The 26,425-nt window shown below is 36.6% G+C and overlaps 2 protein-coding genes across 5 annotated transcripts; one reads left to right on the plus strand and one right to left on the minus strand.

Annotated features, from left to right (window-relative positions):
* Nucleotides 1–785: 785 nt before the first annotated feature.
* On the minus strand, nucleotides 786–12,687 carry LOC115449643 (protein sel-1 homolog 1). 4 transcript variants are annotated; one of them, XM_037438077.1, is made up of 15 exons: nucleotides 12,501–12,687; nucleotides 11,821–12,148; nucleotides 11,297–11,414; nucleotides 9,800–9,893; nucleotides 9,187–9,410; nucleotides 8,604–8,799; nucleotides 8,221–8,372; nucleotides 5,046–5,171; nucleotides 4,566–4,688; nucleotides 4,222–4,327; nucleotides 3,798–3,946; nucleotides 3,174–3,339; nucleotides 2,826–2,991; nucleotides 2,367–2,571; nucleotides 786–1,920 (listed from the first exon to the last, which is right to left on the minus strand). In XM_037438077.1, the coding sequence occupies exons 2-15, from the start codon at nucleotides 12,075–12,077 to the stop codon at nucleotides 1,768–1,770; spliced, it is 2,235 nt and encodes a 744-aa protein (XP_037293974.1). In that variant the 5' UTR covers nucleotides 12,078–12,148; nucleotides 12,501–12,687; the 3' UTR covers nucleotides 786–1,767. The 4 variants fall into 4 exon arrangements, with proteins under 4 accessions (XP_037293974.1, XP_037293975.1, XP_037293972.1 ...); XM_037438078.1 differs by having other exon boundaries at nucleotides 786–1,908; nucleotides 11,297–11,423; XM_037438075.1 differs by having other exon boundaries at nucleotides 11,297–11,423.
* Nucleotides 12,688–14,370: 1,683 nt separating this feature from the next.
* Nucleotides 14,371–25,610, plus strand: LOC115449836 (alanine--tRNA ligase, mitochondrial). Its single transcript, XM_030177726.2, has 14 exons — nucleotides 14,371–14,756; nucleotides 14,924–15,097; nucleotides 15,353–15,498; nucleotides 17,635–17,790; nucleotides 18,412–18,556; nucleotides 18,783–18,916; nucleotides 19,143–19,446; nucleotides 19,602–20,404; nucleotides 20,665–20,814; nucleotides 21,601–21,727; nucleotides 22,593–22,804; nucleotides 23,410–23,623; nucleotides 23,880–24,017; nucleotides 24,590–25,610. The coding sequence occupies exons 1-14, from the start codon at nucleotides 14,565–14,567 to the stop codon at nucleotides 24,707–24,709; spliced, it is 3,015 nt and encodes a 1,004-aa protein (XP_030033586.2). The 5' UTR covers nucleotides 14,371–14,564; the 3' UTR covers nucleotides 24,710–25,610.
* The last annotated feature ends 815 nt before the right edge of the window (nucleotides 25,611–26,425 follow it).

Here is a 26,425-nt window from a genome sequence, read left to right on the forward strand (position 1 = left end):
TGTATATGTGTTCAAAAGATTTTTGTCCAATAGTTGCATCTTTACGTATCGCTTCTGAGATAAGTGTGATGGGTTTTATTATACTTATTCCTTTTCACCCCTAATCTAATATTCACTCTTTTCAGAGAAACTGAGGACTTATTTATAAACATATATCCACCAATTACTTTAACAAGGCTGAAATATAAGTACAGCTTTAATATTAGTTTACATTGTACTCATTGTAAAACATCTGCATTAACTAGCAGTATTTTTATGTAAATAAATGATTTTTTGATTTATCGTTTCAATTTTTCCTTATTTAGAATATTAATGGGTGCTAGGGTATCCGACTAATATTTGTGTTGGTGGTACTTAGAAAAATAAACAAGTCTGGCAATCATAGCGGATCTTGCTCTTCTCCGACACTCTAGTTATAAACACATGCAATATTAGTATAGAACATAGTTTGCAAGAATATATTTACACACTTACGTATATGTGAACCTTTTGAAAATAAAAATACATAAACACCAGTGTGGCATTTATGGCTATTGACAATCGGCTCACCCCCTATCATGGGACGGAATATATGCGGTGAAAAGTCGATGCAATAGTGGGCGACTGCTAACTTCTCCGGGAACAAAAGGCGTATGTGTGTGTGCGCGCGTGTGTGTGTGTGCGTGCGCGCATATTTGTGTGCGTGCGCGCATGTGTGTGTGTGACAATCGTATGGCGTATTGTGTTTATGAAAATGCTCTTTCTTTAAAAACGATTCGATACAAATTGTATAATTAAAAGTATAATTTTAATAATCTTAACTCCTTTTATTTACAATATCATCGCTATTAACATCACAAATTAATTTACGAGGAACATCTTAAAGAAAAACATCAAACAATATAGAGAAAATATGAAGTTAAGTGTGATTGCAAGTTTTATAAATATTAACTAAATTGCATACTTAGGCTTAACGCACACTCATCGCCAAAGGAGACGGCCACTGCAACGTCTAAAAATCTAACAAAAAGTAGTTTTAAGTAAACATTGTATTGCATAATAAAATCAAGAGACGATTTATTTACAATGAATCGGAAATTTCATGTAGAAGCGATAAACCAGCACATTTATCAAGATGTAAACATGCTTTCAGGGCGATAAGTGTGAATGCACCTTTATAATAGATTTGATATAAACGGCCTACAGTTAGAAGCGTGGTACAAACACCTACACTGCTGTTTTATATACATGTATTGAATATCAGAAACTGTTAGTAAATATTTACATAAAAAGATCGAAAAAAGGAAATGTATGCGTTGTATTTATCTTCCAAAAATAACTGATTTACAAATAAAATATAATTCACTAAAACATCCATTTATATAAATAAAAAAACTATGTCTTGTTATAACATTAATGTTAATAACTCAGTTAATTCATATTATTTGATAATAAATAGCCTTTATTCATGACTTCTGACATATTGGGGAGAGACTGCTACAGAGAAAAAATATTAATTAGTATTGTTCCAGAATACTTTTACTACAGTACATAATATTAGATATCCGAGTTTAGGTGTTCACATTCTGCTCTTATTTATAAAACAAATAAATTACATTCCTTATTTATTTTTAAACATTACATAAAACATTCGATCAGTCTCTCGAATCCCACGTATTCACAATTGTCTTTATCGATTATGAATCGATTCAAATCGATTTATCACTATTATCGATTAAAATCTATTTATCACTTTTATCGTCTCTAGCCATCACGATTGTCTACGGTTCAGTTGGCAGGCTGCTGCGTGGGCCTGCGGAGATAGACCACCAGTCCCAGGGCTCCGAACAGCGCTGTGATGAGGTACAGGTCCCAGTTGGACAGGAATGTCGACTCGCCGCCCGTTAGGAATATCATAGCGAGAGGACTCTGCAATATGGACTGATATTATTCATTTATTGGAGTTTGTTCTGTTATTTCAAAGGTGAAGTAATCACTTTGAATTTTACCTTATCACTTTTAAATATGACGTAGGGATCTTAGCTCGGTAAGGTGGATCAATATGATAAAAATATGACGCAATTTTTTGTCTACAGAAAAGTAAGAGTATTTATTAACTAATTTATCAATAATTGTAATTAATTTATGTTTTGTCACTTTTTATTATTTATAATTTGAAAGGGAAAGAGCATTCACTGACAAGTGTGTTTAACACTAAATATTTAACAATGTTTATTGGACTGGTATAGTATGAGATTTAACATCCCATGTTTTAGTTGGATGAACACAGTGAAGTGGCAATTTATTTTGTAATTAAAATGTATGCAGGAAAGTGGTATTGTTTATGGGCGGTGATGTAGTTTAGTTGCGTGCAGCGGCCGCGGTACCTGCGCGAGCTGGTGCAGCGCGGCCTCTGCGTTGAGGCGGGCCAGCGCCAGCGCGGCGGGCAGGCGCGCGTCCGGCGCCGCCTCCGCCGCCAGGTCGTAGCAGCGCTTGGCCAGGTGCACGTCGCGCGCCAGCCCCAGCCCGCGCTCGTGCATGTAGCCCAGGTTGAACATCGCCTGCGGGTTGTGCAGCTGCTCCGAGGCTATCCTGAATACACAACATGATTTTTTATACTTCACTAAATTATGAAGAACATTAAAACTAATAATCAAAAAGTCCCAAAGTGACGCTGTCGACGTAATATCTATCTATTTACAGTGTGAATGAACTATCTCAACCATAGTAATATTGTCTTACAAAATATGTACGAGAAATAATAGTTGAATATTGCGCTTCGTACGATGAATGCAAACAAGGTTGCAAGCCTATGTAATGTATTATGTATTTATGCGTGTGCGCACCTGTAGTGATGCGCGGCGGCCTCGAGGTCGACGGGCGTGCCGAGCCCGTAGTAGTGGTAGTCGCCGAGCTTGACGCGCGCGCCGCCGCTGCCCTGCGCCGCCGCACGAGCCCACAGCTGCAGTGCACGCGCCCAGCGCTCGCGCTCGCCGAACAGCCGCGCCTCGCCTGCACCAGACACGTCACGTCATCACTCCACACCTGGCCCTTATTCTCTATCCCGCACGTTATTATGGCTTACAGAATACCATTACACGCACATTTCTCGGAGATAACATGACACGGCCGCGTTACGCGTTTACACTATCATACAGAATAAGGGCCACGCCACTACAAGTGTAAGTGAGTACCGTTATCGAGCAGGAAGGCGGCGTTGCTCTGCGCGACCTCGTAGCCCCTCTCGGCGAGCGCGAGGTACTGCAGGAAGGAGGAGTCGGAGTCCCTCGCGCGCTGCGCCGCGTGCGCCAACATGAGCCGCGCGCCCCACGACCCGCGCTCGCACACGTTCTTGAACAGCTGGATGCGAACAAATACTTTTGGTAATGTATACATTCTGACCCGTAATTATTTAGGGGCGTGAAATGTATTTTTGAAAAAGTTGTCAAAACATCAAGGACTCTGGGTATCGGTGAACACTTACCGTCTGATAAAAAAATACTTAATCAACATTTTGAAACTCACCAGATATCGCCTGAAGTAGAATAAGTTGACCATAGACTTATGTCATCTGAGTCAATGTCATAATCAAACGATGATTACAAATCAAAACAGTGCACCAAGTGTCAATATCTTCCACAAACCTAGCACCCAAGAGCGTAGCTAAGAATGAGGACAAGGATGATAAGCGCCCATCCTAACAACCTTTGCCCACTAATTCAAAATAAACCTTACGCGTACAGAAGCCTCGCGGCGACTTTCTTTTTATTTGCCAATACTAGAGCAAAAGAACAGGTAGCTCTCACTGTATAAGTTACCTCAACAGCCGTGGTGCAAGACATCATGACCCCGAGCCCTTGCGCGTGCATCTGTCCGAGGTGGTACAGCGCGAGCACGTGGCCCGACTGCGACGCCAACGAGAAGTACTTGTTCGCTTGCTTGAAGTCGCGCGCCACGCCGATGCCGCCTGTAGTATAAGTGGAAGATGATAAGAGTATTATATGATGAGATGGTATGAGTGGAAGGGAAATGTGCAAGTAATAATGACCAATATTACATTCAGTAGGTTTTACTAAATATTGATATATTGTTGAAGTCTCAGGTTCAACCCAGGTCAGATCCTTAGACTATTAAGGTTAGACTATTAAGTGGCAAAAGTAGTATAATAAAAATGGCTATGTTACACCTCTGCCTTCCACTCCAATGGAATAAGGCGTGATATTATGTAAATAACCTACTCACCAAAGTACATGAAGCCCAAATGCAACTGTCCTTCAACCCAACCCTGGTTGGCGGCCATTGTGAAATATTTGAACGCTACATTCGTATCCTTCGGCACTCCACGACCCTACGAAGAGAATTATTAAACCAGTAAAAAATCACTAATATTACAAACACTAAAATACGCTACTATGTCAACACCTTATTGCGAATCTGCAACATACTTTTATTTAAAATACTTAGCATACAATAAATGGTGCATTGGTCCTTCGAGCCGGACATAGAAAAAAAATATGACTAAAAAGAATAATATAAGCGCAAAATTACACTATATTTTGAAATCATTGAGTATTTTAGTAAGGTACCTGTAAGTACATAAACCCTAGACCGCTCTGTCCCACTGGATTGTTCAGTTCCGCCGCTTTTCTGAAGTATCGGAGCGCAGTCTCATTGTCCGGTTTGATACCTTCGCCTCCTTCTAAGTATATCTACGAAAAAGCAATAAACTGAATTATAAGGACTCAAGTATATCAACGAAAAAATTATAGTGCAAGTTTAAATGCTAAATGTATCAACCTTTTTAAAATTAAGTGTTTTACTAAATTAAATCCAATTCCAACTATTTACTGGTCCTTTTCGATCGCGTAAATTACTTTCAAAATTTAAAACAAGGAGATGAGATATGATTACTGACCAACTTTCTACTTTGGTGTACAATTAAAACAATGAAGAAGGAAAGTTGTAAGCACTTTTTTGGTAAAATCAATTTTAACTCTGCTGGAAAACCTAAGTAAATTAATAGACTAACCTCAGTGACTAATCCTATCTATGTATTAGTTACTGACCTTGCCAAGAAACGCGTTGGCGACCGCGTTGCCTGTCTTAGCGGCCTGTTGGAAGTAGTGCATTGCCTTGTTCACGTCCAGGGTAACTCCTCTACCGCCTTGGAAGTGTAGCTGGCCTAGACCGACCTGTAGAAAACAATTTATATAAGTATGGCATGCTCCTGCGGGAAATCACGGGATAAAGGCTGGTCGTTTTGGAAGGCTTGCGTGGGGACATGGATCCAACACATAGGCCCCTTTAAGATACATTACTCTAGTTGAAGTTTATGCAAGTACTCTCTCTGTCTGTAATTATTAAGAAAGTACAGTCAAAGACAGCGCTTGCAAGGTGCAGGGACTATTGCGGAAAAGATGGGAATTTCATGCTCCTTATTATTAACATATAAATATTATGGTTATATTATCATGCATAATCAAGCTGCAATTTTAAATAAACTTGTCGTTATATGAATAGTTCCCATTATATTTTTTGTTCTATTGACAATGATCAAATATGTACGATCTTGATTGATATGTGCAGATAAACCAATCCAAACAAGTTTTAAGAGCGTTTACGTGCCGCGCGTGAAGTCAACTATAGGTAATTCTTCGCAAAATTCACTCACACAGAGCCGTTGCGTAGCTGTGTGCGTAGAGTTAGCGCGTCGGCTATCTTTATAGTCAGACCAACCAATTTTGATCTTTTCGCTTTAATTATCTAATTGGAATGTAACTTATGATTTATGAATTTATGATAAATGAAGAATTCTATTATTAAATATATAAGAATTCATCATGAAATAGTTTATATGTATCATTTTGTAATTTAAAAAAAAAATAAACATTTTTAACAAATTTTAACGGCAATTTTACAAATTGTTATTTTCACTTTAGAAAGTACCCTTTAGTAAAGTGGAGCTCATCATGAAGCCGAAAGATAGGCACCAGAACTCCGTAATCAGACAATAAATCAGGAAAATTACTGTGCTACGATGTTTATAATGGACCACATAATTACTCCATAGATCTGCAGTTTTTAATATTTAGCGTATTGAAAGTTTAAATTAAGTCATTAGAAATTACATATTGGAATTTATATTTTGAGTCAGAAGGTGTATGTAATGAGATGTCATTTTTAGGTGTATAACTAAAAAGTGAGAAATAAAAAGACTTCTTTTTCGGAAGTTGGTTATATTTTTTGGATAGTTTTTTTAATAGGTATTGCTTCTCAGTGACATCGATCATCAATCGATCGATTGTACATCCATGTATAACAATTTACCAGTTTTATATCCATAGTTTTGCATAATATTTGCGACACACGACGAAGCAAAATAGTTGGTTCTGTACTTTTTGACCAACAGCAGTCAGCTTTGACTGTAAGTATGGGAATACCGTCTTTACATCGCCACAGTCCTGTCCTCTGCAGCTAATTTCAATCATTTAGCTAACTCGTCGTAACATTTCATGTAAACATTTTGCGTTAATATTGGTAAATCTATGGAAGCCAACTGTTCGTTTAAATTTGATCTAACAACTTCAGTCATCATAGCTCCATTTACAGTTCCACGATATACGTCCATACTATCAGTATATCTCTTAGCGCTTAAATAGCTTAAATTCCATATTGCACATATTACACTTCATTAAAAATGTTGACTGCAAGCAAACATTCTCTTTCAATAGTTGTAAATGTTCGATACTACAACCTGTTGCTCTGTTGTGTGTCTGTGTACAACTTTACTTATTTATTCCTAACTCTTTTCTTTGCCATAGAACTTACCAAATTTAACTTATCGAATTTTATGCAGGTAGAAAAGGTATGAGTTACCATTTCGGGATAAAGGAGAAAAAAAAAACATATTTGTAGGCAAAACAATTTGCTACAAATTATGACTTTACAAAATTTATGTAAGACGCATAGTTTCCAAGATATCGCGAAAAAGTGTTTTCACCCCTTTTCCATGATGGCGGCCAGGGGACAAGGGGGCGACCTCACAAACTTGAGATTAAGCTTCTATTGACCCCCACACATGTTCTAAAAATAAAATTGGATCCTCTAAAAATACAAAGCTCATGTAACATTTCAATGGGCTAATTGTTTTTAGCTTAAGGTTCCATTTTTTCCTTCGAGTAACTATGCTCAAGTGTTTAATGAGTAAAAAGCAACAACCATAACTACAGACGCATGTTATAACATTAGTACATCAATCTTTTAGCTTTTGCTTTAGCCGAAGTTTCAGCGGTGTTACGTTTCCTTTTCTTGCCTAGAAATAGCTTTACTTCCCATTGTGTCTGAAACATAATAATATAATAATAATTTATAGTAACTACTAAAATTATTGTCAATCATTAAAGAAAAAATATTTTACTTACTAAAGTACTAAGATGTGGCAATCACTGTATACACGTGACTATTTTTCTACGCACAGCAAAGTCCAACTGGAGTCTCGCCGGAGCGACGAGCGATACGTCCTCTCTCTAGAAAGCCTCAAGGCGGACTAATTTGAAACGATTTGCGCGTTGCGTTTTATAGTGGTATTTAAAATATTTATAGAAAAATAACAGAACTATTTTTGTAGAATTTTTAAATTGTATGTTTTGAGGAGATGTTCTTCTATTATAGTAATCCAATATTATATTCAATTAAGTAAGATATAGTGATAAAAAAATCATTTAAATGACCAACATTTCTGAAATTTTCGAATTCTTTGAATTTTTATTTCTCATGAATTAAACATAAAAAGATATTTTTCTCTACTAACTTTTTTCTTCAGGATCTTTTTAGTTAGATAAAAATAACATATTGTTATGTTCCTTAGTGGTTTAAGGTATTTTGAGCTTCGAAATAGACGTTCGAAGCGCAAATTTGAAAACCTCTGTTCAGTAATAATTAAACAATTTACAAATACTCAATAAATCTAAAAATTTTCTCTACTAACTTTTTATACAACAAAATTTTCTATAATAATTACTAATTCATATGTTTTTAAAATAATGTTTTGATGGATATTATCTCCTTCGAAAAGTGCTGTTTTTGAGACATACGGCGCGCGGATGCGTAAACGCTCTTAAGAGAGTGTTGCAAACAAGCACTATCCTGATTGGTCTAAAGCTGCGAATGATCGAGGCATACGTATTACAACCATATAAATAATTTAGACCGTAAATTTATCGCTTCTATTCTTGTACTCACCTGCGCTTGCACATCTCCCTTTTCAGCGAGTAGCTGGTAGTATTCTATGAGGTCACTGTCGAGCGCAGCGCCGGCGCCGCCGCTCTCCGCCTCGTCCATCAGACGAGTCCTGTGTATCGCTGGACCTCCACTGAATGTTACCTGGCTGGCCACTGCAGACAAAAAATAGATATGTTATACAAAATAAAAATAAACAAATTGAGTTGTAAAAAAGTCTTTTCACGTGAATTTTAATGCACAAAAATATATTAGGTCTGTGATGAGGGATAACATTTTATCACGTCTTAATCGATTTTTAAACATTGATTCTTATAATCGATTATCAAACTATTATCGACTGTAGTCGAGTATCGAACAAACAAAACTATCGATTATTGTATCACCTTTAGAAGCAACCTTCATGTATAGATCCAGGGCTTTGGAACACGAGCTGGGGACCGTGACGCCGCTCCAGTATCGGTACGCGAGCGCCATCTGCGCGAATGAGCTGTCACCCAGCGCTCCCATCGTGTAGTGCACCAGCGCCTTCGCCTGGGACACCGGGACCGCTATACCGGTTGCGTAGAGGAAGCCCATGCCCTAGAACAAATGTTCATTATTGATGGAGTGTACCTTTTGTTATTGGACTTCAAATATAGAATTAAACTAGTTGCCTATAACGACAGACGGTGTCCGTTATAGAATTTAGTCACTCAATCAACAAGAATAACTTCTCCGTCAATATTAACTCTACCACCAGTTCGAAAAGCAGTTCTCACCACAGAAGAACGGACAAGAAACTCTGGTGTTGCTCTTTTTAAAATCAGTTTAAGGTATAGACTACAGTACATAATAAAGTGAAGAAAAAAAAATACAATTATTTTTTTTATTGTTGTTTAGTTCATTTATATGCTCGCAAAATAAGAAATAAATTAATTTAAAATTTTCATATGTGTGCACAACACTCTCATGATTACAATCACCTACCGCATGAGCCTCGGCGTTCCCCTCTTCCGCCAACACTTCGAATATCCCCTTGGCCTTCTCCGCATCAAGTTCTACACCCTCCCCGAACACGTAAGACCAGGCCAGCTTGATCTTAGCCGGCACGTAGCCGACCTCAGCCGCCTGCTTGATCTGCAGTATGGAGGCCCGAAGGTCTGGAGTCCGCTTGTTGAGCTTCGACATGGCGGCGTCGTATAGCTCTTTGGCTGTTGGGTAAATGGATTTGAGAGAAAGATAAATCCTATTTTAGTTTATCAAGAACTAAAAAGACACTAACTCCTGCTAACCAGTTACAAGCAACCATAACTAATAGATTAAGATTTAATGAAAACGGCCAGGTTTATAGGTCCGTCATTACCCTGGCATGGCAAGATACATATAGAAACTGGAATCAACGTTTTGTGTACCACATTACATTTAAGTTGATTGTTAATTAAGTCTTAACATAATGTTGATCATCAAGTGGCATTGACACCTGCCAAAATTAAATCAAGCTTTTTTGTAAAGCCTTAAGGTATAGAATAATTTGATTCATTATTCTCAGAAATATATTAGCCAAGTTACTAAATTATACAAATTTACTGAACACTCATACCTTCTTTCATCTCAGGTGTTAACTCTGGTTCTTCTTCTTCAGGTAATGGTGGTAAACTGTCCAAAATGTATTGTGGACTCTCTACATCTATTCTCTGAAATAAATAAAAGCCTTATTAATGTCTGTTGATATTAAACTTAGAAAAAAAAAGATATTTAAGAAACCTGTAGGTTCCGAAAGTCTTTGAAATGTTGAAAGAAAATCATGATGAAATACGATTAATGATATTTCGATTACGTAACATTCGTGTCAACATAAAAAATCATTAAACATTTAAAATAAGTGGTTGTACTAAATATAGGACTATAGGAACAAATTCACGCCACTTAATAATGAGACTGATGAAGTTTAATGCATGTGATAAATGCACTGCAAGCATGCATGTGCAAAAGGCTCGTGATACAAACTACAATCTTACATTGACTGGTCGTAAACAGAGCTTTTACAATGCATTCGCTATATTTGGACACACCCATGAAGTAAAACATATACATAGTAAAACATAAGTTAAAATTAATGTAACAACAGATTTAAATTTATAAAAACTAAGTAAACCCATTTTTTGCGAAATGAGTTGAAAGTAAACATTATAATACCACATTTAATTGGGTTACGAGTATGTGAAAATGAACAAATAAGAATAGATAAAATGCACATATTTCATGATCGTTTGTTTTGAATTGTTCATCATAATTACAACTATTATGTTTTGTGATGACTTATGATTTTTTTTTGTATTACATTATCACTGATTGTAATGTTTCAAAAACATAACATTATTTATTATTACTTTTCATATCATTGTGTTTATATATTTAATTGTAAATTATTATAATAATAGATGTTTTAACTTTACCTACAACACGAAAATACATAAGGAATGATCATAAACAATTGTGCGTATTTAGGAGAATCTGGCATGCCAATTTATATATAGTAGGTATTCTTTCACCACCAAAGAGATGTGTGCAAGCAATAAAATATTTATTTATAAAGATATTGTAAGCAACAATTTTAAATTGTTAGTATTTTAATTTTAATGTTGAATTTTAGTAACTAGCCTAGCAAGAGAAATGTACACATTCTAACCACTTTAAAAATGTTTTTAAGGACCTGTCAATTTTGCACTTACATTTAGATAATTTACATTACTCAAGTTATTGCTATTAGTCTGTTAGTGACACCATGAATATTTTGAAACAGAGAGCCAAAATTTTACATTGTAAATTTTTTTTCTGTAATTAACTAGTAATTAAACTACTTGAACATGTTTGCCAAAAAAGAAGCTATTAAGAATTATATTGATGGTTGAAAGGCTAATTGACTTAGCAACTTTTTTGCGATGCTAAGTTTCATACATATTTAAAAACAGCACTATCTTCTGTTTTTAATATATTAAAAAAAAATGAAAAAAATTATGCTTGTCAATTAGCCAACCTTCAATATTATGGACCCTTTACTGGTGATGTAGTGTTTATAATTATTATTGCTACATACCTCCTGATCACTGCTTTGATCCATGTTCTTCTGTTCAACCCAGCTCGGTTCCGTTTGCCTCAGCAGACTCTTCTGCAAGAGTTTCAATGTGTACGCCATTTGCTCTAGGTGAGGATCTGTAAATGCTTTAATGGAAGTCATCATGTTAGTGTACAATGAGCAAAAAAAGGTTATTAAATTGGCAGTTTCAAATCACCTTAATATTTATCAGCATTTTTAAGAATTGAAATTTATTATGAAGAATTTACTTTTATGGGTAAAAAAAAACAATTTTATCATCAAACTTTATGTGTACAGGTACTTTGAAGTTTTGAATTTCTTCAACTATTTTTATTGTAGATTGAACAATAATAATTCGTAGTTAATCAGTTCTGTAATTTGGTTTTATAAGCCTTTTATATTTTATGACTTAATGGTAGCTTCAAATATATATACAGAAAAGTTAGGTTGGAATGGCTATAGTATATTCTCCAAGTGTAAACTAAACAGCAGGTAATTAGAATACAAAAACATAAATCGCATACTTTTTATCTTCATCTTCCTTCGGCAGCTCCTTGGTTTTCATTACATCGGCGTACTCCTTCAGCGTCATGATCTCCTTGTTGACCGCATCCGTCAACTCCTTGATGTATTCCGCGTCGACTCGCGTCGTACTATCCAAACTCTCCAAGTCGTCTTCATCCTCACTGTCTTCAGAGTCCTTACGAGTTTCCGGCCCCAATAACTCCGAAACCGACAGAGCGACACACAAACACAACACAAGAATCTCAAACCGATTCATATTTACGTATTTTTAAGCGCATCGAACCAAAACACTAATCACTTACGTGTCCCAACGACGAGTAAACACAACTTAAGGCGATACCTCAAGGTCCATTTTCATACATTTTGTTTCGGCTTTAATCTGGGTAACTAAACAAGTATTGGCAAGTAAAGAATTTAAATTCACGTCTAGTTATTTCGCAGTTGAAGAAAAAATGTAAAAATAATTAATAATCATGGATATTTCTGCCTTTAAAATTTCGTCATATTAAATTTTAAAGGCCGAAATATCCATGATTATTAATTATTTTACGTTTTTCTTCAACTGCGAGAACTAATCACTAACTAGACGTGAATTTAAATTCTTTACTTGCCAATACTTGTTTAGTTACCCAGATTAAAGCCGAAACAAAATGTATGAAAATGGACCTTGAGCTACCACCTTAACTGCGACGACAAACGAACAGTATTTTTGGAACCGATAACGCGCGAACACGTGTCTCGTACAGTAATTAAATAAATTTATTGTATGTTACGTTGTGTATAACTTTCTATATTAATTTCTTGTCGAATTTCTCGAATATTGCTGGAGCAAGTGGAATTGTCATTGTCAAAAACTGGTTATCAAATGTCACTTGGTCAGTTTGTCAATTTTATTATGTTGCATAATATTTTTGTGGCGGTGGTGTATTTTAAGCATATACTTATTTCAAATCAAAAAAGTCTAAACGCGTTTTGTTTTGTTATTTTTATATTTTAAAATATTAATTACTATAAATATCTCCTCTCATATTTCGTTCATTAGTGTCCTCAATGACACTGTCTTTAAAACATATATGAATATTTTGTAAAACAGCTTATTGATGTTCAATTTACGAACTTTTGCGTACTGTATTAATTTTGACTAGAGTTGGGTAGGACATGACATGAAAAAGAGTTTGTAAGAGTAGCCTCTTTATAGCATTGAGCCGGTACAACGTCCTACTTCAAATGAGGCGAGGCGTTTCAATACGTATCTTACAGTATTTTGTAATGTTAACCCTCAAAATATTTCCCTCTCGCTCGCGTCTTGAAACGCAGTAAGGCGCGTTGGGGTAAGATCGTAAGAGGTATAACATCGTATAAATCAAATAACTCGTAATTGTGTTATAATTTTTGTTTTCGGACAACACTACCTGCGATCTTGTACCCTACGTTCCACTAGTTCACATGAGTGAAGCCGTCAAGTAAATAATATTTACGGTGCTAACAAACAGAATATCGGTGTTTTGTCGTTCCCTGGCAGATCCGGATTAACCCCATGCAAGAATTTGCCTAATTTTAATTGAGTATTTACTGTTTTCAATTAATTTTGTAGGTATATACTATCATAAAGGAAATAAATCTTGTGACTTGTTTAATGAAATTTGTCGAAACACGTATATTCCCTGAGATCCGATCTTTACACATACAATTATTTGTCGTTAAAGAACGGATAAAAATCGTTCGATCTAGCACTTGTAAAATATTGCAAGTTTTTATCAAAATTTATACATGAAAACGTCTGAACTCACTAATTGTGGATATCTTTTTAGCTCTGATGAATGGTCGATTTGGTTTATTTATTGTTTATTTACACGTGTATGTACTATTTCTTCGAATATTTTTAAAAATATCTACAGTGTCACTCATGTGGGGTATGATCGTATGCCTAGAACTATTAAAAAAACAAAGTTCGCTTCTAAAAATATCTTACGAAATTTATAAAATTTTTGAATGTTTATAAATGAATATCTAGATCAGAATATGCTCTTTTATGGATTTTAGAATCCCTGTATCATAGACGATTTTAGATAGTAGTCCGAACTATACCTATGAAGGTCCTATCTTTCTCACACATTTCTAAAAGTGTGGTACTTTTTTAAAGCCCTATAAAACATTAACTGTTATATATAAGGAATTGAAAAAATATATACCATTTAGTATATTTAATAACATATAGCTAATTCATTATGATAGCTCCTATAGAATTATTGTAAAAAAATAATTCGAGAAGACTGTTTAACACGTCGAAAAAGCGTCCGATTTAACCCCAACGCACCTTAATGTAATGTCCATTGTAAAAAAACGTCCTATTGTAATTTGTAGCATGCGGTTCTCTACCTCACTGTCCTCGTCCTACAGTTTATCAGAGACGGAGAATAAGTAACGCGACTGCCGCGACATAAAATTTGAAGTAGTACAATATATAATTTTGAGCCACTCTTACATTTTGACGTCATGTCCCGGACAAATGTACCGCCTCTTGTATTTCCTACTCAACATTAATTTTGACAATTAAAATAGTTGACAAATGACAGTTATTTTGTTCAAGTTTCATTGCAAAAATTTGCGAATTGCGAAAGGTTTATGTTCAGTTCAAGGCAATAGAAAATGTTTATTTAACGGCCAAACAATTTTGTTGTAATTTAAATTTCTATTGGCATTTATATATTAGGCCTAAAGCGTATTTTGTAACCAATAAAATATGCTACGAATACCGGTTCAAAGAGGTACGATCCACCAAAAAGTTTGGACACGTTCGAAGTCTTCCAGCAGTATTCGAAATACATTTATTGAATATTTTGTTGAAAAACATGCTCATAAACGCGTCAAGTCTAGCTCCGTAGTGCCTTTGTGCGATCCTTCGGTACCTTTCGTGAATGCTGGCATGAATCAGGTATATTTATACTAATCGGTTTTATATATTTAAGTACTCTTGATTTCAAGTTTATTCTTCAGATAATTTACTCAAAATCACTTCAATAATTTTAGTGAATACAGTAGACAGACAAAAGTTTTGTTAATAAATATATTTATAACTTAATATTATGTTTCGCTTTTCAGTTCAAAGGTGTATTCCTGGGTAAAGTAGCCCCACCATGCATCAGAGCAGTGAACTCACAGAAGTGCGTGAGGGTGGGAGGCAAGCACAATGACTTGGAAGTGGTTGGTACGGATGGACATCACCACACATTCTTTGAGATGCTTGGAAACTGGTCTTTTGGTGATTATTATAAGGTAAACAGATATTTTTAATAACTATTTTGTTAACTACTTATGTATAATTAGTTTGTTTTATTATCTCATATTATTATTATAAAACATTAGCAATAAGACTTCCTATTACATTTTATATTTTTCTGTACTTCTTATAAATTATTTAAGTTAGTAATTTATTGAACACTTAAAGTTAGTAAATGGCAAAGCATCTAAAATGTAAATTTTATAATTTTTGAGAATCATCAAGCAAGCTTGTATTCCTTTATCTTTCAGAAAGAAGCTTGTCAGATGGCATGGGATCTCCTGCTGGGCCCGTACAGGCTGAAACCTGAAGATCTTGTAGTCACATATTTTTCTGGAGATGCCATCATTGGTCTACCAGAGGATAGGGAATGCAGGGACATCTGGAAATCTATCGGGTATTATACTTTTATTAATTCTAGTGTTGAATATTAAAGGACAAGTGCATAGGCTTTTTTTATTAATGTCATCATCAGCCCTGTATTATATACTTTTCCATTGCTGGGCTCGGGTTTCTTCTACTACTGACAGGTATTGGGCCTTAGTCAACCACGCTGGCCTAGTCTGGATTGGTAAACTTTGCATACCCTCAAAATTCCTATAGAGAACTTCTCAGGTATGCAGGTTTCCTCAGAATGTTTTCTTTCACCGTTAAATTGAGCAATAATCCACAAAGAATATACACATTTTTTTTTTTTAAGAAAAGTCAGAGTTGTGTGCCCTTGGGTTTTGACCCGGCGAACATTCGTCTCAGCAGACCGTTCCACACCCAACTAGGCTATCGCCGCTTTTTTTGTTAATGTGCATCACAACATCGTCTGGAAAAATTACACTGATCAAATATGCATAGACATAATATAATAATAATAAAAATATCAGCCCTGTATTATATACTTGCCCACTGCTGAGCACGGGCCTCCTCTACTACTGAGAGGGATTAGGCCTTAGTCCACCACGCTGGCCTAGTGCGGATTGGTAGACTTCACACACCTTCGAAATTCGTATAGAGAACTTCTCAGATGTGCAGGTTTCCTCACGATGTTTTCCTTCACTGTTGAAGCGAACAATAAATTCACAAAGAATACATACATGATTTTTTAGAAAAGTCAGAGGTGTGTGCCCTTCGGGGATTTGAACCTCGCGGACATTCGTAGAGACATAATATTTCATGAATATTTAATTAAGTTGTTCATGATATTTCAAGATAGATTTAAACAATTTATATTACTGTATTTTTAATTTTTATTAGGCTTACTAGCATTTATTCCGTTGCTTACAAAATAACATAAAATTAATAGCAAATTAAGTATGATTCGCTATTATAGGTAAACACTACATACAAATTATTTGAAAACTAGCTTCCGCCCGCAGCTTCGCCCGCGTGGATTTCGGACTTCAAAAATGGAGCCGGTCGCGAACGTTCGAGAATGTTCGTTTTACGAAGCTACTCGCTAGGTGATTCGCTAGCCTCTAGGTGCCAAGCAAGCCGCCTGCCTGTGCGTTCGCGACCATATATATATATACAAAAATAATCCTTATAGCATGATTCAGTATTCACGCATGATGGCTTATTATTAGCGTATTTCATGTATAACTTTGGTGTTTCTATACCGATTTCTATGATTCTTTTTTATGGAATATTTAATAATGTTAACTTTTTTAATTAGGGATGACTGAGAGTGTTATAAACGTAAGAGTAGACAAATATAATGAGAAAGCTTCCAACTGCTAAGCTATCGGGAGTTACACGTGTTATTGTGAGTCAACCATAAAAGATAGACATATGCTGTCATGGGATATTTTTTACATAATTTTAAGGAGAACATTTCCGTCATACATGATTTTTGTGTAGCTTTAACCATTAAGGTTGCACACGCGACGGAAGCTTAAAAATGGAGTAACTTCTCCCGTTTTCCCAACATTTCCCTTCACTGCTCTGCTCCTATTAATTGTAGCGTGATGAAAAGTATACTATAACCAGCACAGGAGTATGACAAATAATTGTACCAAGTTTCGTTAAAATCCGTCGAGTAGTTTTTGTTTCTATAACGGTTATACAGACAGACAGACAGACAGACAATAATTTTACTAATTGCATTTTTGGCATCAGTATCGATCCCTAATCACCCCCTGATAGTTATTTTGGAAATATATTTCATGTACAGAATTGACCTCTCTACAGATTTATTATAAGTATAGATAGATAAACTGAAAGCATATTATTTATGTGATCCACATATTGTAAATACATATTTTAGTTTTTTTTTAATATATATATTATTATGTAATATCAAACTACAATACATTACAATACAGTTGATTATTTATTGATAGTTTTTTTATTATTTTTTTTTTATAGCATTGATTTATCTTGCGTTTGACCACTATCTCGCCTGATGATAAGTCATGATGTAATCTACAGTGGAGCATGCTTGGCTAGAAGATACTAATTCACTTGTGAAGATGCCTAGGTTATAATTATGGGGAAATAAAGATTCTGGCAAAGAGTTTAATATTGACCTGTTTTTTTTTAGAGTAGCACCAAGTCGACTCAAAGGCTTGGGGGCAGCGGACAATTTTTGGGAAATGGGCACAACAGGCCCCTGTGGACCATGCACGGAGATCCATTACGTAAATCCTGATGGGTCACTTACTGAAATATGGAATCTTGTCTTCATACAATGTAATAGGTTAGTTTATGGTTTTCTCCATGATAGGTTGTCACATATGAAGGCTGCCTAGAGTAGTTATTAACAGTTCGTCAATTTCTTTTGCCAAGCAACTAGGGGCCTTATTCTCTATGACAGTGTAAACTCGTAAGACAGCCGTGTTTATCTTCGTGAAATAAGTGTGGAATGGCATTCTATATACCGATATTTCGCCATTAGTTGTCCCATGATGTGATACGGGTCGACCCTATCGCTATATTGGGCTCAAATTCAAGACAGATAAATATTGTAGCTAGTGTAATTATGAGATAAAAGATACTGAACACTAAATTGCTTTTGTAATATGCCTAGTTTAGTACCATCTATTGGTCTGTAATTAAAAATTAAGTAGAGTGTCGATACCATTTGCCTAAGCATGAGGCTTACTATTAAAGCTGCAACACGCTTTGTCAATAAACAAACTCAATTTTAAAATGTAATACAATAAATAATTGTAAAATGTAATACAACGTTATTCTGATTGATCCATTTTCATGATGGTTTAAAAAAGAGATTGAGATTATTTACTGATATCAGTGGTTAGATCAACAACAGTATGTGCAGTGTACTGGTCTAAGGCTAATAGCAATGATTTTCTCTCAGAGAAACAGATGGTTCAGTGAAGCAGCTCAGTAGGCACCATGTTGATACCGGTATGGGATTGGAGCGCATGGCCACTATACTGCAACAGGTGCCTTCTAACTACGACACCGATCTCTTTCAACCCATAATTAAGGCTATAGAAAAGGTAAATTTATGCAATAGTATAGAAAAAATGCAGAGAATGAGACAGATAAATTAAAAGTTGGTTTGAAACAAATTAAAGTTATATTATTGTTTCAAAAAGTCAGTATCATAAAAAATAAATATTTAATAATTTATTTTTTATTGCATTTTAATGTTTTTTTTTATCATTAAGTAAAAAAATACAGTTTTTTAGTAGGTTATCAAATAATAAAAACATTATCTTGCAGAACAGTAAAGATGTGTCCCCATATACTGGCAGTTACAAAAGTGACGCGTTGTTAGACTGCGCGTACCGTCGACTGGCGGACCACGCGCGGATGATCAGCGTTTGTTTAGCGGATGGCGTGTTTCCAGCTTCTAGGTAACTAGAATTTACTGATTATGTAGTGTAATTGTTTTGATGTTAACTCTCAAATAGAATAATTAGCAAAATATTAGGATTCTATTTTATGAGCAAAAAAAGTCCCATGATGTGAAAAGAGCCTCTAAATTTTTAGATAAATTATAGATTTTTATTATCTAAATAATCAATTTTTGATACAGTTCCCAGTGTATGTAGTTTTAACGCCATTCTGTTTATATTTCAGTCTTAATCTAAAACAAATAATGCGTAAATCGTTCAAAATATCGACGGACATATTTAAAAATTCTAATTTACTACCACTTTTATATGACGAAGTGGTCCAAACCCTGGGTTCCACGTACCCTGAGTTGGTCAGCAAAGCGCCAAATGCGAAGGTCATCATGGAGCACGAAGGGCAAGCTTATGCCAAGATGAGGGCTGGGCTGGTGAAGAAATGGAAGGAATTGGTGGTAGTGTACCCTGAGGTGGAAGCCATGGGAGATGTGGAAATGGCTGGATTCCCATTGGGGTATAGGGAGTTTAAAGAGGTAAGTGTTCATGAGGTTAGATTAAAGTTCTAATGATGACTCCGATTTAGTTCTTAATGTGATGTAGTGCTTATAATGTTCCGTAAAATTACTTTGCCTGTAATGGATACTGATCAGAAATTCATCAATTAATCAACTATATCACAATTCCACAGACAATGTCCAAGCACAATTCAACCATAGTACCTGGAGAATTAGTGTTCAAATTGTATGACACGCATGGCTTCCAAGAAGACATCATACAACGAATCGCTGATCTCAATAACTTATCTATAGACAAGGAGGGTTTCTGGAAACTTTTGTCAAAGCACAAACAAAGGCACAAAACGTCATTCAAAGAGCAGAACTCCAACAAAGGTCTTCTTTTTGACGAAAGCATAGACAACTTCCTCAAAAATGGTTATAAAAGCACAGACGATTCACACAAATATAATTACGAAGTCATAGGTAATAGATTAGAGTTCCCTCCTTTGCGGACAAAATTAATAGCAATACTAAACGAACAATGCGAATGGATAGACTATTTAGACGCGTGCGAACATAAACCTTATTATTTAGTGACAGAAAAATCAAATTTCTACTGCGAGGAAGGCGGTCAGGCCGCAGACAGTGGTACTGTACAAATAAATGACAGTTTATCTATGAAAGTGGAAAGTGTGTTCAAAATTCGCGATTTTATTTTCCATAAAGGACATATTGTGATTGAAAATAGTGAAAAAACATATTTGAAATGCGGTGATAATGTGACTTGTGTTATTGACAGTGAAAAAAGGTTTAACACCATGCTCAATCATACCGGTATTCATTTATTAAATGCAGCTATAAGACAGGTGTTGCCGAATAGCGTGGTGTGTCAAACGGGATCAAGTGTTACGGACAAAGGGTTTAGTTTAAATCTATCGGTTTATGGCGAGAAGTTGTCGCAGAAGGTCGTGCTGGATGCGCAGGAGTTGGTTAGGTGAGTTTAACTCTTCTTAATAGATTTCGTTTTTTAAATGAACACTATCATACCATACCATAGGATAAAAAAAAGAAAATCCAAAATTTCCAAAAAAATTTAAAAAGACGTGAATGCTATTTGAAAATTGTGTAGTTCTCTAAAATAAATTCGAGATAGTTTCCAACCTAGGATCGTTTCACCTTGCATAACAATACAAAAAAACAACACAAAGAAAATTATCCTCAATAAGTACTCCTTAAATCACTCTGTATGTGCAGAGAATCAATAAGAACCAACGCGCCAGTGGAGACGCGAGTGATCGACAGCGTCCAGCTGTCCAGGGAGGATTCTGTGGTAACCGTGCCAGGGGAAACGTACCCTGAAACAGGGCTCAGGCTGGTCACAGTTCAACCGCCACTGGTGTCAAAGTAAGTAGCATTTGGTTTTGATAATTAAGAACCCGGTCATAGATAGTACAGATTTTTCTTCAAAGTAATTGATTTTGTTATGGGTATAGCAATTTGAAGAGAAGTTTTTAGATTAATAATTATTTACATGATAAAACAAAGTCACCCACCATGTTTGTATGTCTGTCTGAACGCGATAAACTCAAAATCTACTGAATATATTGCTATGATATTTGGCGTGGAGATAGCTTGAGACCCTGGAAAAGACATGGACTGCTTTCGTCTCGGGAAAATATATAGCGGGACTTGTATTCTCGAAAAACTCTTACACAAAGCCGAAGCCGCGAGCAAAAGCAATTTGTTGATCAATTGCCATATATGTATTTATCTGTTGACTTGGCTGGAATGGTCTTCCATGGAAAATGGAAAATTGACTTGAAGTAGCAGCTATGATGCACTGCATTATTACATAATTTTTAATGGCAATTTTTTTAACGTTTTGCTAGTTTTCACTGTTATGTGACAACATGGTAGATTTTAAAAACAATTTAGCTATTTTTTTCAATAACTTTTTTTTAATAAGTGCATGACAAAGTGCCGCTACCGCACATGATGGTAAGTGGAGTGGGGTCCAATGAAAGACTGACGAGAGATTATTATCCCTCGACTGTAGACACAATCATGCCCGCCTGATGGAACCGAATATACACAGGCTGATCGCGAACGCAACTTACGTGGGCCACTATGGCGGGTTTTAACAAAAACTGCAGTGCAGTGATGGTTTAACGCACCAGCAGTGTGTGGCAGGGAGCTGTGTTGCGGCACGCATGCGCCTCGCGCGGGGCTGCTGCAGGACTTGTGCGTCACGCTGGTCAAGGGCGCCGGCGGGCACGCGCCTACCGTACACGCCATCACCAATGAGAGGGCATTGCAGGTGCGTGGTAAAAAATACCATGTTATTTGACTTCTAATATTATTGATATAGCAAGCCGTGTTCTCTTTTTTTTTGCAATTGTTTGTCGCAGGAAGATTAACCGTCCACTTTAATAAGCGATCTCAATCAATTTTTCAATTCATCGCTCAAATGGACAGGTATTAGGACAGGGCCCTTATTCTGTATGATAGTGTAAACGTGTAACGCGGCCGTGTCATGTTATCTTCGAGAAATGTGCATGGAATGGTATTCTGTAAGCCAAATTTCTATAGTCCTAAACATGATGCGCTGTGTTAATTGCTTGTTACGCACAAAATAACGTGCGGGATAGAGAATAAGGTCCCAGAGCTTTTTTGACGTGTTTAGTGTGTACAAGTTTGATCGGTTTATTCTCGAGGTCGGATTGAAGATCAGGATTGGGATCTTTTATTAAACGGTCAATAGTGGGTCAACTGATAGTAAGCACTATGTCTGCCTTTACATGATAACACGCCCAGATATTATACTGCCGCGCTAAGCTCAAATGCGGTATTTCAAAAAAAATCAAACTCTTGATTTTTATGTCGTCAGATATCTCAAAGAAATACCCATCCAATGAACTTACCTAGATAACGGTATCTTGTTTAGAACTTGTTAAAGAAACCTTAAAAGAGTTTCTCTATCTCAGTTTTACATACAAAACTATAAAACTATATTTACAAAATTGTGATTATCTTGAAATAAGGTGTCACTGACATACCGGTTTTGCGCTTAGGACGGCAGTATGTACTTGTAGTATAGACACCCCGTCATTCTCGGAGTCGGATTGAAGATTAATTAAGATTGGGATCGTTTATTGAAACAGTACTTCCTAAATCGACTCCAGGCGCAAGAACTATTCTCGCGAGCCCGGAAACTGGAAGAAATAATCGAGCTGGTGGAACCGGAGAGGCGGAAAGAAGAGGTGGCCAATATCAAGAGGTCTCTAACGGACCTGTGCGGCAGCTCCGGGGCGCCACACGGGGAGTACGCGCAGTGCCTCGCCATGCTGGACACACTACACAAGAGGCCCGTGGAAATGAACGACACAGCGCTGCAGTGAGTATTCTTAAGAGTGTCCACGACTGGTGCAAAGTCTATGCGCGCCGAATCTTTTTTTTTAACGTGCTAAATGACCCCACTGCACCTGATAGTAAGTGAATTGGTCAAATAGGATGTCGAGTGACGAGAGATGATTACCCATTGACAATCGACACAAATTATGCTGGCTGGTTAGAATCTAATCACAATTGTTTTGTATGCGCAATGATGCTACTCAGTGCGTATATTTTCATAATGGAATGTATAAGCGAATGATTGCTCACCTAGTCGACGTTAGCTTAAAAAAATTATCATGAATTAATTTGTTGGTAAATTGCGGAAATGATCTTTCGTGGCTATCTACGAGATTGCCAAAGTAGAAAAAAAAACTTACCACCTTTAATGACACGGTTAAGTCGACAATTGTTTTTTATATATAAAATAGAGAACGTTAACGTGTAAGCAGAGCTCCTGATTGATAGTGACCATAAACATCCCCAATACGAGAATCATCAATGCTTTGCCAGCCATTGAGGTAGGAATAAGTTCTTTTCTTGAAGGTATTTCTCCTACCTATCCTTAGAACATAAGGATAAGATTATCGTGGTAATATCTGTTCCCAGCGCAATAGCAGAGACAGAGATCCGCGAGGCGGTCCACCAAGCAGAACGCGAGGGGCGACGCTTCGCGGTACACTTCGTGCGCTGCTCCTACCTCATGCAGGCGGAGGGCGTGGCGCGGGCGATCAAGACGTCCGCTAGCGATGCGCCGGCGCTGCCCGCCATGTTGCTGGGCTGTGCCGGCGGGGTGATACTGGCCGCTTGCACTGTGCCGCAGGTTAGTCATGTACCCAGTTATGGACACTTTTATTATTACATAGCGAGTATGGAGAAGTAATTAAAGACCGAAAAAATAAGACCTATTTTTGGAAATACCGGAATGGTACGGTCGAATTTTAAATATATTATTATTTACTCTGTATCACTAATCGATATTACCAGCGTGAAGTTAGTTGCGAACGGCGTCACACATATTGTTACCAGATAGAAGTATGGATCTGTAGCGTAATAAATATCGGTGTTCCTTCCCGCAGGAGGTGGTGTCGTCGTCGTTCTCCGCGGCCGCGTGGCTGCGCTGCGTGGCGCGCGTGTTCGACGCGGACGTGCTGGCCGCCGCGCCGGGCGCCGCGCCGGAGGAGCCGCTCACGTACGCACAGATGAGCGCCACCAAGGTACACTTCCACCAACCAAGCCGGGCCGGGCCTTGTCGCAACGCTAAAATCAGCAATACAATATATTTTGTGTACAATTGCTTCCATTAGAGACTAGGTTGAGCGCTCAGGATGTGTAATCAAAGATCATTCTGCATTAGTAAATGTTTATTACTACTTTAATATGATAACATACATGGTTTTATAAGGAACACACACACATAATAAGATGGGTCACTACAACACGCGACACAGCCCGGTCTGCCTCAGCCCATGATAATAGCCGGTTAGCTTTTCTACACGCCCTTATACCAGCACCACTATGTAGTTTCAATAAAGGAGATTGATTGCAGGTCTAGTTTCCAGTATTTAACATGTTATCTTAAGCCAGGCATTATTTGAGTAATATTCTAATTGCTAAAGTACATGAAATATCACCACAGAAAGTTCCAAATGGAAATTAAATGTAACGCACTAGATTATGAGCCGTATTAACATATAAGTTACTTTTTATCGCAATAAAGATGTTTCATGCAGGCAAACCCACTTGTAAAACTTAAAGTTTATAAATTAATAAATTCTGCATATTCCAGGTGAGCCTGATAAACTGCGAACAGCTAGTCCAAGACGCGATGCGTGTGGCGATCAAGTTTGCGCAATCGCACGTCCACAAAAGTGACGGGGAAAGCAAGAAGAACCGGCAGCAAAACTAACACTAAAAAAATACGTTACAGAGAATTTCGCACCATTTATAGATTGGTAAAACTGGATAAAATGGAAAAACTTGCATATAATACAAACAAACTGCACGTATTTATCCCAGAATTATTTATCCTTAGGGGTATCGGTGCAACCAGGGCCCCTACTTTTCGCCAAGTGTGTTCCGTCTCATGATGTGATGGGGGCGAGGCTATCGCCATATCGGGAACAAATTCCCGATTCCGGCCTCATACTGAGTAGAAAATCCACAGATCACTGCCCCACTCGGCATTCGGACCCAGGTCCTCAGAACGCCGCCATACCGCGCATGCAGTACAACTACGTCACTGAGGCAGTCTTAAAACTTGTATATTTGAGTGATTTTTCATCCCAATACGATAGTTACTGGCGCCTTTGATAAGTTCTGAATGGTCGTGAAATACTACGTAATAACGCCAGTAAGTCTAGTTCTCAGTAGAATTACGTCTGGCCATAAGGGTATCATCAGTAAATACTGACCATTGGTGTCGGCATCGTCACAACATTTGGTTGTTATATAATCAGTAGCATCTCAGATGTCATGAAATAGATGCCTATACAATAATTTTGATAAGAATTTATTGTTTAGTTTTGTGAATTCTGAGTTTGAGACACTGTCAGCACTAATTATTATATGTGTCAAAAGGAGTTAGTTTGAAAAAACCTTGATAATGATTTCAGAACGAAATTATTTAGATAAACTATTGAAAACTTTGGTTGGTATATTGCTGTTTAAATTATACATATAATATACAAATTGAATATTCTATTGAATTGATTTATCTGATAGATTCATTTTGTGTGTTTTGTTAAACTTTAATCTTCATGTAAATAATGTTGGTTGTATTTATTTTTATAAATAAAATATTAAAGTGAGCAATTGTTTTATTGATAATAGTATAAAAATACGTCCCATTCTAGATGTATATTTATATTATGTTTACGCGAATGGCAGTCCGCCCCGTGACCATGAAGGCTGCAGTCTTCGAAACGTCGGGAGAAAATATTTATAACCACGATAAAATCACTGAACACTGGCTTCTGAGTAAAATTTCTTTAATGACGACTTAACTTTAATTTCATTTGTTTCATAAGGTCATTGTTTTTACGATCACAGTGTATTTCAAAGAGAATTATAATGTGTATTTAAATATACACTGTGATACAATAAATATATAGGTCTCATTTTATTCAGACTTTTCCATATATATATACTATTATATAAAGCTGAAGAGTTTGTTTGTTTGTTTGTTTGTTTGTTTGTTTGTTTGAACGCGCTAATCTCAGGAACTACCGGTCCAAACTGAAAAATTCTTTTTGCGTTGGATAGCCCTTTATTCGTGGAGTGCTATAGGCTATATATCATCACGCTATACCCAATAGGAGCGGGGCAGTAATGGCTAATCTCAGGAACTACCGGTCCAAACTGAAAAATTCTTTTGCGTTGGATAGCCCTTTGTTCGTGGAGAGCTATAGGCTATATATCATCACGCTATATTCAATAGGAGCGGAGCAGTAATAGCTAATCTCAGGAACTACCGATTCGAACTGAAAAAATTTTTTTGTGTTGAATAGTCCTTTATTTGTGGACCGCTATAAGCTATATATCATCACGCTATGACCAATAGGAGCGGAGCAGTAATGGCTAATCTCAGGAACTACCGGTTTGAACTGAAAAAATCTTTTGTGTT

This window comes from Manduca sexta, chromosome 13, assembly GCF_014839805.1.
Source record: "Manduca sexta isolate Smith_Timp_Sample1 chromosome 13, JHU_Msex_v1.0, whole genome shotgun sequence".
Taxonomy (NCBI): Eukaryota; Metazoa; Arthropoda; class Insecta; order Lepidoptera; family Sphingidae; genus Manduca; species Manduca sexta.

What these genes read in the sequence shown, in the direction of transcription:
- LOC115449643 (XM_037438075.1), bottom strand. Translation starts at nt 12,077, where the DNA reads ATGAATCGGTTTGAGATTCTTGTGTTGTGTTTGTGTGTCGCTCTGTCG. An exon ending in AACACCTGAGATGAAAGAAG is followed by an intron (nt 9,411 to 9,799) that starts GTATGAGTGTTC and finishes TTTACCCAACAG; the next exon opens with CCAAAGAGCTATACGACGCC. An exon ending in TTTGGGCTTCATGTACTTTG is followed by an intron (nt 3,947 to 4,221) that starts GTGAGTAGGTTA and finishes CTTATACTACAG; the next exon opens with GCGGCATCGGCGTGGCGCGC.
- LOC115449836 (XM_030177726.2), top strand. Translation starts at nt 14,565, where the DNA reads ATGCTACGAATACCGGTTCAAAGAGGTACGATCCACCAAAAAGTTTGG. An exon ending in TGAATGCTGGCATGAATCAG is followed by an intron (nt 14,757 to 14,923) that starts GTATATTTATAC and finishes TTCGCTTTTCAG; the next exon opens with TTCAAAGGTGTATTCCTGGG. An exon ending in ATGAACGACACAGCGCTGCA is followed by an intron (nt 22,805 to 23,409) that starts GTGAGTATTCTT and finishes ATCTGTTCCCAG; the next exon opens with CGCAATAGCAGAGACAGAGA.